The sequence below is a fragment of the Thamnophis sirtalis genome, unplaced genomic scaffold, assembly GCF_051295495.1.
Source record: "Thamnophis sirtalis isolate CommonGarterSnake01/CBP01778 unplaced genomic scaffold, rThaSir2_p1.2 scaffold_10, whole genome shotgun sequence".
Lineage (NCBI taxonomy): Eukaryota > Metazoa > Chordata > Lepidosauria > Squamata > Natricidae > Thamnophis > Thamnophis sirtalis.
This window is the reverse complement of record NW_028261390.1, coordinates 295,055-307,639: the sequence shown is the minus strand read 5'-3', so window position 1 is coordinate 307,639 and position 12,585 is coordinate 295,055. Positions and strand designations below refer to the sequence as shown.

Here is a 12,585-nt window from a genome sequence, read left to right as displayed (position 1 = left end):
ACAAAAAAACAATACACTTTCTATTCAAATACACACTTATCATACTCCAGAATTGACATGATGTGGGCTACAATGGAACTGAGTTGTAATATGCAGGAACTTGAAATTGAAACAAGGACTTAGGCAGATCACAATCCAATCATAATTAAATGGAAAGGACAAAGAAAGAGATCCAGATGGACATTAAATAATACAATATTAAAAGAGAAAGGCTTTGTTCAGAAAATGGAAAAAGAACTGGCTTTTTTCTTTAAAGAAAATAGAAAGGAAGATACGTCGATGCAGAATCTCTGGGATACAATGAAGGCTTATACTAGAGGTTTGATAATAGACTATACGAGAAAGAGAATCAAAGAAAAGACAATGAGAATAATTACAAGGCCCTTGAAAAAGAGTTACAGAAGTCTCCACAAAAAAAGGATATTAAAAGAAAAATCGATATAAATAAGCACAAAATGGATCTATTGGAAAAGGATGAATTAGCACAAAAAATAGAGGTGCTAAACAGAATTATTTTGAAAATGCCAATAAACCAGGCAGATGGTTGGCATACAAATGGAAAAAAGTGAGAGAATCAAAGAAAATATTGCGACTAAAAGATAATCAAGGGCAAATTTGTTATGGAATTGCTGAGAAGAAGAAAATTATAGAAGATGACTATGGTCAGCTGTATGAACAAGAGAACCTAGAAGAGGGCGGAGCTAAACAATACCTACAAGAAACCAACTTTCCTCAGATATCTAAAAAAATGGAGGCAATATTAGAAAGTAGAATAACTATGATGGAATTAACTGAAGCACTCAAAAAACAAAATAATGGTAAATTTCCAGGCCCAGATGGGCTGCCTGCAGAATTCTATAAGACTTTTCAATATTTATTGTCCCTTCCTCTACTGGAAGTTATGAACGAGGTGATGTCGGAGTGTAGGATACCCAAATCATGGTCAGAGGCATATATTACTCTCCTACCCAAAGAGGAGGCTGATCTATCACAAATTAAGAACTATAGACCCATCTCCTTGTTGAATTCAGATTATAAGTTATTTGCTTCAATACTAGCAGAAAGACTTAAAAATATTTAAATGGTTTTATTCATCCTAACCAAAATGGGTTTCTACCAAAAAGATAAAGTTAATATGAGAATAATTCTGAATACATTGGAGCCTTTCGAGGCACACCCTGAAAAACAAATGGCTTTGATCTTAGATGCCCAGAAAGCATTTGATAACCTGAATTGGCAATTTATGTTTTTACAATTGGAACGTTTTTCACTTTAATTTTCTTTGTTTTCTATGGATGGACTTTTTATAAGCCCCACAGCAGAGAAAAGGGACGGGCAGGGGAAGCTCGACAGGTTGCAAAGGCATCGCTGGGGAGAAGAGCCAAGAGGAGCCTGGACTCCAGACAAAAACCATCAGGAAATGAAGAAACCCGGTCCGTCAGGCAAACAGCCTGGGAAAAGGAGTTTCAGAGCAGACCCCGGCCCCACCAACTCCAACAGAGGGCTGGAGGGGCCCCAGCAGTCCTCAAGGGCCCCCATTCACGGCAGGAGAAAAAATCCAAGGTGAATTTAGCTTTTCTGGCCGTGGCTCACAGTTAAAGGGCTTGGCAGCTTTGCAGGGAAGAGTTCTTGGAAGGGGAGTCAGAAGATCCATGCTGCTGAAGGGCAGCTTTTCGACTCTCTTGGCCAGAAAAGAGGGAGAAGCCCCCTAACGTTCCCTTTGCACAGGGAACGCCTGCTGGCTTCCGTCTGTCTTGAGGCCCGTGGCCTTCTCCAGCGCATCCCACAGTCTCTGGCCAAGGCCTGGCTCGTGCGCGAGGGTTTGAGGCAGCACCAGTGTGCAGTTGCTGTCAAAATACTTGCCTGAAATCCCCTCCACTTCTGGGGCGACTGCGCAGTAGAGAGTGCTGGTGGCTCCCCTTTGGGGGTTCTGGGGAGAGAGCAGGGAAAGCCGCTCAGAGGAAGCTTCGGAGGGGGAGGCGAGAGAGAGGCCCAGCCGCCAAAAGCCTCCCGAGAGCGAGAGTCTGGTCCTCCGAGGCCCCATTGAGGAGGGCCTCTGGACAGCTCTGCCCAATGGGAGCTCTGGGCTCTGCTGCAAGGAGCTGGGATTCCCCCCCCCCGCCCCGAAATTCCCCCTACCTCTCGCAGTCCCTCCTCCCGCCCCCCCCCCCCCGCCCATTTTCCTCAGCAAGGTCTTCTGCTGGAGCTGACGCTTCAGAGCCTCACTCACCATCATGAAGGGGCTGCAGAGCCAGTAGAGCAGGCGGCTGGCCCGGCCATAATGGCGCAGGATCTCCGTCCGGACGATTCCTGGGCTCAGCACATTGGCCGACACACCTGCAGAGGAGACGCCCTGCTGAATGAACCCCGGGAAGAGGAGGCTGGTCTGGGAGCCGCCAGGATGGGAGAGCGGCCCCCTTCCATCCAGCCCAGGAGAGGGGAAAGAGCCAGCAGGCAGGGCCTCTGTGGGAGTATCCGGGGCACCTGATACTAAACTGGACCCAGCCCTTCCCTGGGAGCCCCCGGCATGCAGGCTCTGCGAAGGGCTCCTCACCGCCCACAGAGCACAGCCGCAAGGGAGCCTCAGCAACCCCCCTGCGTGTCTGTGTGGCAGGGACTGTGAATCATGAGGGCACCACCTGCCTCATCCTACGGAAGCCAATGCTGGGCAGAAGCATGAAAGTGAGCTGAAGTTTGTGCGAATGGCCTTCCAAGATCAGAAGGTCAGAAAGAAGGAAGAGCAGATGGCGAGGGAGGAGGAGAAGCTCTGGGACAGGCAGGCTTGGTGGGCAGGAGAAGAGCCAGGAAAACCTACGGTCTGGGGAAGCAGAGGAGGGAACAGGCTGGATCTAAACGGCCCACAGCTGCAACTTCTCCTTCCATTTCTGTGACTTTGCGTAGCAACGGGGACCCCGCAGGCGGCCGAGTGCTTACCGGTGCCCTGCAGCCTCCGAGCCAGCTCCGTGGTGAAGAGGACGTTCATGAGCTTGGTGCAGTCGTAGGCCTGGCTGGCATTTTTGGGCAGCTCCTCCCCCGTCAGCCACTTCAGGTCCACCTTCCTGACACAGAAGTGCCGGAAGGAAGAGACATTCACGATGCGAGCAGGAGCCGAGGCCACCATGGTACCTGCACGGAGGAGGGGGAGGAAGTGAGGGGAGCCAAAGCCCCCTGGGAGAGCTCCCACTCCCGGCCTCCCCTCCCCACCAGCATCTCTCTATCTCTCTCTCTCTCTCTCTCTCCTGTCTATTTCTTGACACCAAAGGCCGGCTTCAGTCTCTCCTCCTCCCTGGTTCCCTCCACTTGGTACCCATGTTTTAGATAGTTGCCGGTTGCAACTATACTGCGGCCCTAAATAATGGCTAACAGTCAGGTCTCCTTTGAGATCCCACCTTTTATTTAGTTATTTCTTTGCTTGTCTATTTATAACATTTATATCCTGTAGCTGCTGATCTTCAAAATAAAACAACTTGTGCAACTTACAGTACAGAAGAGTAAAAGCAACACTAAGGCCAGTAACGGAAGAAGAAACTGGTGCCCCGGCCCCTCTTCTCTAGGGCCCCCCCAGCCCTCTGTCTCAAGGCCTGAGGGGAGAGCCGGTCTGAGATGCCCCTGGAGGGGCAGAAGGTTGGGATGCAAAAGGGGGGGAGGGCGTTGTGTAGGGCAGGGGCTGCAAGGGCAAAGGATGGCCTGAAGCACGTCCACCCTCTCTGCTCTGGTGGGGCGGGGAGAGGCGCCCTGCAGCCTGCCTGGTCTCTGCTCTGTAGGGCTTTAAAGATGTGATGGGAAAGGAGAAAGGAGTTCATTGTTTTTATAGAGATTGTAGCAGGACATACTAATCCTTGCAAAGAAAACACGGGGCACTTATCTAATCTCCTAAACGTTGCTGGAGCTCAGAGCTGCATTTGGACGGAGGGGGAGAGGCCGCTTGGTATGCTCAAAACTGGCTTTAGCTGAAATTTGCCGGCAACTACAGACAAACCCCAGAAACGAATAGTTATTAGAGATACGTTGTAAATAAAGGACAGGGGGAAATATATTCATTTTAGGCGCCTCGGATAGATAGTGACGGCCTGAGTACTCAGCCAATGAGGAAAAGGTGGAAGGCAGCCTTGCAACGGTGATAAAGGAAGTTATTGATGGTTCAGGGAGTGTCCACTCTACCTGCCTCTACGTGAAACCCCCTCTTTAGAAGGGCCTGGCCCCTCAACACTCGGCACTGAGAGAGGAGCTGGTGGATTTTGAGGGTTTCAGGCGACGGGGGAAGCCGCAGAATCCATATGACCTTCAGGTTGCATGCAGGAGAAGCTGGTCCTTACCAAGCAGCAGGTTGGTGAGGAGGAAGGCACCCGAGACGTTGGTGGCAAACGTGAGCTCCAGGCCCTCAGTCGTGACGGCAAATGGCAGGCCTAGACAGGAGAGAGGAGGGAGGGCAGCTCAAGAGGGGGCAGACTTCGGGATTGGGTCTCTGCCCTCCACCTGTCTTGGGGAAGGGTCTGCCTCTTTCTTAGCCCCGGGCCCTTGGCGTGGAACTGCAGCTTCCGGGTCTCTTGCCTGCTCGCTTCTGACCCAGGCAAGCAGAGGGCATAGCTGCCCAGTGCCCATTACCTGTGACGCCCGCATTGTTCACCAGGATGTGCAGCTGGCTCCCTTCCTCCAGAAACCTCCTGGCAAAGTCACGGACGGAGGCCATGGAACTGACGTCCAGCAGACGGAGCTGCACGTGGGGGTTCCCCGTGGCTCTGCGGATCTCCTCCACCGCAGCCTGGCCTTTCTTGCTGCAGCGGCAGGCCAGGATGGTGCGTGCGTTCTTGCGTGCCAGGTCAAGAGCGACGGCCTTGCCAATTCCTGCAAAGGATCAAGAGCAGCTGCCCCAGGACCCCAGGGTGGCACCTGCCCACCCCCACCCACCCGTAGGCTATTGATCCCGAGGTGGCCAGAAAGGCCGCTGGACTCTTGCACTGTGAGGAGGCTGAGCTGCGTCTTGTGCACTTGGGAGAATTGCAATGCCAACTTTGTCACCGCCACAGCCCTGGCACACCGAGCTGGTCCAAAGCAGATGGCACAAATGGCTTGGGCGCCGTCTAACAGCAGTGCTCCCTTGCCAGCCCTATGCAACCAGATGGAGGTAAAATTGCAGGTGACAGTTGCGGCAGGGCCACCCCTCACCGTGGCCAAAAGGGAGGGCAGGAAACACGGCAGGCCTAGTCCTGTGAAGGGAAAAGGCCTCTCGCAGTGGGAGGGGAGATGAAAGGGGATTGCGGGTGCCTGGGGGCTGAAGGACTCCCCCCACAGCAATTGGAATTGTGGAATTTATTGCATTTATATGCCGCCCTTTTCCCCAAAGGGGACTCAGGGCGGCTCACAATGGTTGGTGGGCACCTGAGTCTGAGCCCTGAAGGGGGAGGAGGGCGTTCAGGGTGCTCAGTTGAATGCCCCCCAGGAGAACCCTGCATCAGCCAGGCCTGCTCTCCCCAGGGCGCCCTGCTCTTCCGGAGGCAGAGGCTGCCACGTTGGCTGCCCTTATCTCCTCGTGGCCAGGGAGGCTGCAAGCAGAGATGGCCATGTGGACTTCCCATCTTCCTCCGAGAGAGAGAAAGACCATCAGCTGCTCATAACGGGCCAAGGGCTGGCCTCGGTGGGTGGCCTTCTGCCAAAGGAAAACCCTTCTCTGTGGGAGAGAAACAGGCTGGTGCCCCCCTCCCCAAAGCCTGCAGGCCTCCATAACCTATAATCAAATTATAACAATGCCTTGAAACGGGAGCCTTATTAAATATCAGAGAGCAATAATGCCTAGTTAATTGTAGTTGTGGGATCATGAAATGAGCCTTCTCCCAATCCCCTTTATTCGCCCTTGGGGTGCAACTCCTGGCACACCACCCCTAAGGGGGGCAGTGGTCTGAAAGGAAGGGGCCATTCCCTGAGGGAGGAAAAGGTGACTTTCCTGCTCCAGGCTTCTCCCCCCAGGTGCCCTTTGCCCTTTAGCGGGCAGCAGGAAGACGAGGCCCGGCCCCTCTTTCCCCCTGTCTATTTGGAAAGGATGACTGACATTTCCTCTACCATCCCACTAGATGAGGGTCCCCTCCTGCCCTCAGACAAACATGGAACAATTGGAGAGGGGGACGCAGGTCAGCAGCGGCCATTCTTTAGCAGCCTGGCCGACTGAACAGGCCGGCCTCTTAAATGCCCACATTAAGACTGTTGCCCCCAGGAATGTTTGGGGCTGCTGGCCCTTCTTCTTCTTTTGGACAGTGGTTCTGTCAGGAGGCCAACGAGCCTCCTTCCTTGCAGACCCGGCAGCCGCCTGCAGGCAACATGTCCAGAAACATCAAACCAGTCTATTCCTTTCCTGGGTTTCTTTAGGAATGCTAACCAGATTCGGAGGCTTCCTGCCGCCCACTGCCTCACCAAGCAAAAGGCCAGAAACCCAAACTAACCAGGACTCCGCTAAGGTTCGATCTGACGTGGCTAAGAGGCCAGACTCACCACTGCTGGCTCCAGTGACAATGGCCGTCTTGCCACTCAGGTCTACAGGACAAGCATCCGGACTCCAGCTCTTTCTTCTTCGCATCCACAGCAGCGCCAGGAGGGCCAAGGAGCAGAGGAACCAGAGCGGGTGGCAGAAGAGAGCGGCCCCCTCCATCGCAGGCAGTCTTTCCAGGAGCAGCTCTGGGGAACGCGTGGCGGCCCAGAGGTCCGATCTAAAGGAAGGCCTATTGAGCTCGGAAAGAGGAAGGCTCCCAAGGGGGCAGCCGGTGTTATCTGGGCAGAGTCCACTTTCGACAAACGGTCTGCCCATTTCTTGGACAGAAGCCAGGCAGCAGAACTTTGGGAAGGCCAACGGGAGGGAGGGACGGACGGACGGGGCAGCAGGGGTCAGCTGAGGGGAGGAGGCCTCCCAAGGAAGTAAGGTGCCTTGCGTGGCATTTCTCCGTTTTGCCAGGCGGAGGGGGAGACCAGCTCTGCAGCGCTCCCATGGGTGGGAGAATTTTATTAACAGCCCACAAATCATGCCAAAAATGCCATTTACCAGATTTCTTTTTTATAACAAACACAGGGGTGTTATAAAGGCTGTGGGATATCTCTTTCCTCTTCCTCCCTTCTCTCTCTGTCCCTCTCTTCACTTTCTCTTTCCCTCTCTTCACGTTCTTCTGTCACTTTCTCCCTTCTCTCACTCTTTTTCTCTCTCCTCTTTGTCTCTCTCTGTCTCTTTCACTCTTTTTCTTTCTTCCTCTCTCCCACTCTTTCATCACTTTCTCTTTACTCTCTACTGCCCAACCTGTCCGCATAATTTACCTACTTTCCTAAATAGGCGCAGTTCCCTTACTGGATCCCTCGCTCACTCAAACACACACACACACACACAACTTACACATGCACAAAACCATTTTTCTCCACTCCAATTCGGATCCTATAAATCAATTGCTCTGTGAAACATCTGTGAAAAGAATTCCAAGGGCTTCCCGGGGGGGCCGTGGCCTGCAGAGGCCCCGTATCAAACCCATCCCCTCCCTGTAGCTGAGGGGCGGTAACATTGTTGGACAGACCTTGGCAATTGCCTTGTTAATCTCTCTAAGGTATTTGGAGGTCCAAATGGCAAACTGAGAGGGGGTAAGAAGCATGCCGAGGAGAAGTTTCCAATCCTCCAGCACGTAGGGGTCCCCTGACAAAAGGTTTCGGAACAGTCCCTTGCAGTACGGGGATTGCACCCCATAGGTGGAAACTGCTTGCTTAAGATCCTTAAGAGCCCTATAGGGGATTGAGATATAATTAGGCACAACCCCCCCAGCCGCGTTGGTTTGAAAGGAAACGGGGAGACAATCCTGTGCCAATTCCATGTCCCCTTGATTGAAAGCATCGCGCAGAGCGACTTGGAGAGTCCTACGCCACACTTGCAGGGCGGGGGAAGGGGCGGAAGGGAGAGGGGAAACCTTCTCTTCCGGAGGGGCTGGGGGAGGTGGAGGGGTCTCGGAGAGGGCCATCGCCTGACCAGCAGGAGGGGCGATCTCCTCGTAGCGTGGGGGAGGTGATTCCGAGGGCTTAAAAGGAGCCCCCTGCATATCTTCCTCATGAATTTGAAGGCATTTTACAAGAAGTCTCCAAGTAGTGAGAACTTCCGGCAGGGCTCAAGATTCCTCATGGAAGTAAATACCCAATTGGATCCATAAGGAGACTTTAAGAGAGCCCCTCTCAGGGTAAATGGGACAATTCTTAGATGTAAGCCAATAGAGAGAGGAAATGTTTTTTCGGGGGAAAGGGAAGCAGGCGATCTGCCGCTTGAGAGATTGCAATGGAGAATTTGGGGATATCCCGAAGCTCCTGCAGGTGTGCAGTCTGAGCCTTTGAGAAGCCCGAGCCCATACTCACGATTTGGGAGGGTGCTCCGTTCGCTGACAGCCGGCCCTGGTTGCGAGACTTTGCCCAGTCGGGGATGAGTGAAAGGCTGGTGACACAGGAAAATCACATCACGTCGGGGTCTCCAAATGTGAAGTAACCATCCTCTGCTACCAAATGTGACGTTCCCGTGGGTCGTCCATGAGGCCAATGTTGAGAAAAGACAGGAGACGACCTTTCTCGGGATGGAGCGACCCAGATTGGGGGTCTGAGAGCCCCTTTTATTGAGATAGGACAAAGGCAGGAGGAGCAATAGCATGTGCTTAAAAACAGCCTGTCAAAGTACAATTTCTAATCTACTGCTCAGTCTATATATGGTCAAATCCTGGACGTCAATGGTAGGGCACATCTCAGAATGTTATGTTATGAACTATCAGGATGTTATGGAGTTCTAGGAGTTTGTTTTCTCCTGTGTGGTTCAGCGTGGCTCTGCATGCCCCGTTATCCACTGGGCCATGGGTGACCGCTACGCCTACACAAGGAACTATATTACAACACAGCTCCTCGGAGAAAGGCGAGTGAGGGCACAGATGCCGAGGTTGGCACTGAGAGTCCCAGGGACACTTGCGTCAAATCATGGCTGGGTGACCTCCATCCTGTGCCACTTCCCCACCCCACCCCAGGTTATGTCATGTGGTCCTACAACATCCCTCCACCAAAGCTCCTGCTATATCAAACGCATTTATTGAGTCAATTTCAGACCTTTAAAAAGCAGCTCCTGGTGAAAACTGTGGCCCACCTTACAGGAGGAATCAATATGGGGAAGAGGGCACACATGTTTATTTCTGTTAAATTTTTCTGATTTTCCAATGAGAATGAGAAACAATAGCAAAAGCAAATAGAGCAGTGTTTCTCAACCTTGGCCACTTGAAGATGTCCGGACTCCAACTCCCAGAATTCCCCAGCCAGCGAATGCTGGCTGGGGAATTCTGGGAGTTGAAGTCTGGACATCTTCAAGTGGCCAAGGTTGAGAAACACTGCTCTATAGCAATTATTCCTTTCAGGAGGGGATCAATCTACAGGGGGGGGGGGCGTTGAACTCAAGGCCCTCCGGGAAATAGCAAAGGGTCGGCCTGTGGTGCTTCTGCCTGCAGGGGCCCCGCAGCCTGTTTTTGGCCTGGGCGGCCTCCTGTAGCAGCCTGCCAGCCGAAACGGGCCTCGGGGGCTTCCAGAGGCCTCCCCCGGCCTGTTGCTGGCCAAAACGGAGCCTCTCCGCCTCATTCGCCATCATGGCTTCACCGTATTTTTCTTTTGGAAGGGCTGCAGAAGAGGCCGAGCCACGTGGCAGAGAAGCCAAAGTGTTTTAGTCGGAGGAAGCTCGTAAAGCCGCGAGAGGAAAAGGAAGGCTTCGGCCTGTTCTCCGCTGTGAGGGCCCGCAAGGCCCAGTTCGAACGAGCGACTTCGGGGATTGGGACGTGGCGGCCAATCAACAAGGAGCTTGCAGTTCATCCTGACGAGACGAAGGAAGCAACCTCCTCCTTGATTGGCTGCTGCCGCCGCCGCCGCCTCAATCCCTGAAGCAGAAGGCTGCCGTGGCCCCAGCCGAAGTCTTTTCCTCAGGTTTCACGGTGTTTCAGCTTCGCCGCCATCCGAATAAGAGACTTTTTTTAAAATTTATTTATTTTTATTAGTAAAAGAAAAATACAACAATCAATAACTTGTAAAAGACAATACAACATCCACCACTGTTTTGCTTTACATTTGACTACGTTTCGAGATATTCCCATAATATCAAAATCATTATAGACATCAAAGGTTAGGTATCTTCTTCCCTCCCTCCCTCTTTCCTTCCCTCGTTTCTTCTTTTCCACTCCCCTCTCTTCCCTCCCCCCTTGCCTCCTTCCCTCCTTCCTTCCCTCCCTTCTTTTCTCCTTTCCTTCCCCTTCCTCTCTCCATCCCCCCTCCTTCTCACATACCTTCCCTCCTTTCTTCCCTCCTTCCTTCCTTCCTACTCTCCTTCTCTCCTTCCTTCCCTCCCTCTTTCCCTCCTTGCTACCCTCTCCTCTTCCCTCCCTCCTTCCTCCCCCACTTTCTTCTCTTTCTTCCCTCCTTCTTTCTTCCCACCTCTCCTTTCCCTTCTCTCCTTTCTCTTCCTCTTTTTTATCCTTCCCCTCTTCTTCTGCCTTTCCTGTTCCTCTCCTTTCTCCTCTCCATCCTGACTTTTTATTCACCTCCTCCGTGGCCACACGCCCTGTCCCCGGCCCTCCGAGGTCAAGCACGGCCCTGATCTGGAGGAAGAAGCCCACTTGCCCACGACGCAAAGTCCTGGATCTTGTGGCTAAATGACTCTCTGCTAGCAGCGCAAAGGCTGATTTCAGCAGGCACCGCGACGGGGGCTGTCAGCCGTGAAACAGGGGGGGCTGAAAAACAGCCTTGGGAACTGAAGATGGTCAAAACAGACGGTCCCAAGGCTCTGAGGGAAGATAAAGGACTTGCAGCTGGGAGGGAGGGGAGCTGGCCAAGGCCGAGAGCGCAGCCGGGGAATTTGTGGAGATTCCTATGTTTTTGCAACAGGATTACTTATTTATTTATTTAGTAAACAAACCTACCTGAGAAACTCTGGGCAGCAAACAATAAAAACCCAAAGCAACCACCGAGGAGGCTCCGTGGGGGAGGGAAGGGGGTGCCAGGAAAAGCCTTGGGGTGCCCAATCGGTCATCGAGACTCTGTGGCTCCGGATTCCCAGGGACTAGAAAGCCACAGCGCAGCATTTGAGGGAGGAGGGAGCTGGACTGCCAAGTTCCCTCTACAAGGACAGGAGATAAAAACCTCCCAAAGAGAAGGAGGTCAAGGCAGAGCAGCAGAGCCAGACCTGGGGGACGGGTGGGGGAAGTGGGGCAGGATGCCAGGCTCTCCCAAGGAAAGCCTTTTTTGGCTCTATAGCAGTGTTTCTCAACCTTGGCCACTTGTTCAACTCCCAGAATTCCCCAGCCAGCGAATGCTGGCTGGGGAATTCTGGGAGTTGAAGTCCGGACATCTTCAAGTGGCCAAGGTTGAGAAACACCGCTCTATAGCAATGATTGATTGTTGTAATATAGTTCCTTGTGTAGGTGTGTGTCCCCCATGGCCCAGTTCATACCAGGGCTTGCAGAGTCACGCTGAATCACACAGGAGAAAACAAACTCCTAGAACGCCAAAACATCTTGATAGTGCATAACATAACATCCTGATATGTGCCCTACCATTGACGTCCAGGATTTAACCATATATAGACAGAACTTTCCTGAGCAGTAGATTAGAAATTGTACTGCTGTTTTTACTCACATGCTATTGCTCCTCCTGCCTTTGTCCTATCTCAATAAAAGGGGCTCTCAGACCCCCAATCTGGGTCGCTCCATCCCGAGAAAGGTCGTCTCCTGTCTTTTCTCAACATTGGCCTCATGGGCGAACCACGGGAACGTCACAATTGATGTGATCAACTTAAAAGCAATTGCATTCTTTTTGCTGGTGACGTAAAAATATTCAATTCTACAGATAATTCTGTTGTTTTGCAAAGCGATCCCAACTACGTGTCTGGTCCTTTATTTGCCAACTTCAAATTTCGATTAATAAATGGTGGTGAATGTAATCAGAATGTCAAGGATAAGCTGGGTGGCTTTGATCCACCAGATGACCCTCACTTTGTCAAGGACCTCGGTGTGGTTGTCTCTGACCATCTGTGCCCCAAAGCTCACTGTAACAGCGTTGCCGAAAAAGCATGAAGAGTTGTAAACTTAATTTTGCCAAGCTTTTTCCCCAGGAAACATTGTATTGCTAATTAGAGCTTATAAAATTGATGCTAGGCCCATTTTAGAGTATCGTCCAACTGTTTGGAAACCCCACCATACATCTGACAGCAGTACAATCGAGCGGGTTCAGAAGCATTTCAGCAGAAAAGCCTTGCGCTCTTCCGTACAGAATAGAATTCCTTCTGCTACGAGGCTCAAAATTCTCGGTTTGGATAACTTAGAACTGCGTCGCTTGCGGTCAGACCTGGGTAATGTTTTACCTGTAAATGACTTTTTCTGTTTTAATCGCAATATGCAGGCAAACAATCGGGACTCCTGCTTCATAGTGGCCCGCAATGGCCGCTTTCCCAGATCAGGGAGTTTGCAGGCTCCCTGAGACCAGCAGAGTACGGCTCCTTTGTTTATCACCCCTCTGAGGTGACTTAAGGTCCATAAAAGGACCACCCGGCAGCTGGGATTTTGAGGA

General features: G+C 52.0%; 1 protein-coding gene across 1 annotated transcript; it reads right to left on the bottom strand.

The window, feature by feature from the left end:
• Positions 1-1,341: 1,341 nt before the first annotated feature.
• On the bottom strand, positions 1,342-6,830 carry LOC106538937 (retinol dehydrogenase 12). Its single transcript, XM_014053582.2, has 6 exons — positions 6,484-6,830; positions 4,606-4,845; positions 4,317-4,406; positions 2,935-3,126; positions 2,231-2,337; positions 1,342-1,930 (listed from the first exon to the last, which is right to left on the bottom strand). The coding sequence occupies exons 1-6, from the start codon at positions 6,794-6,796 to the stop codon at positions 1,709-1,711; spliced, it is 1,164 nt and encodes a 387-aa protein (XP_013909057.2). The 5' UTR covers positions 6,797-6,830; the 3' UTR covers positions 1,342-1,708.
• Between the last annotated feature and the right edge of the window lie 5,755 nt (positions 6,831-12,585).

What these genes read in the sequence shown, in the direction of transcription:
- LOC106538937 (XM_014053582.2), bottom strand. Translation starts at nt 6,796, where the DNA reads ATGGGCAGACCGTTTGTCGAAAGTGGACTCTGCCCAGATAACACCGGC. An exon ending in CCTCACCAACCTGCTGCTTG is followed by an intron (nt 3,127 to 4,316) that starts GTAAGGACCAGC and finishes TCCTCCGTGCAG; the next exon opens with GTACCATGGTGGCCTCGGCT. An exon ending in TCTGCAGCCCCTTCATGATG is followed by an intron (nt 1,931 to 2,230) that starts GTGAGTGAGGCT and finishes CTCTCTCCCCAG; the next exon opens with AACCCCCAAAGGGGAGCCAC.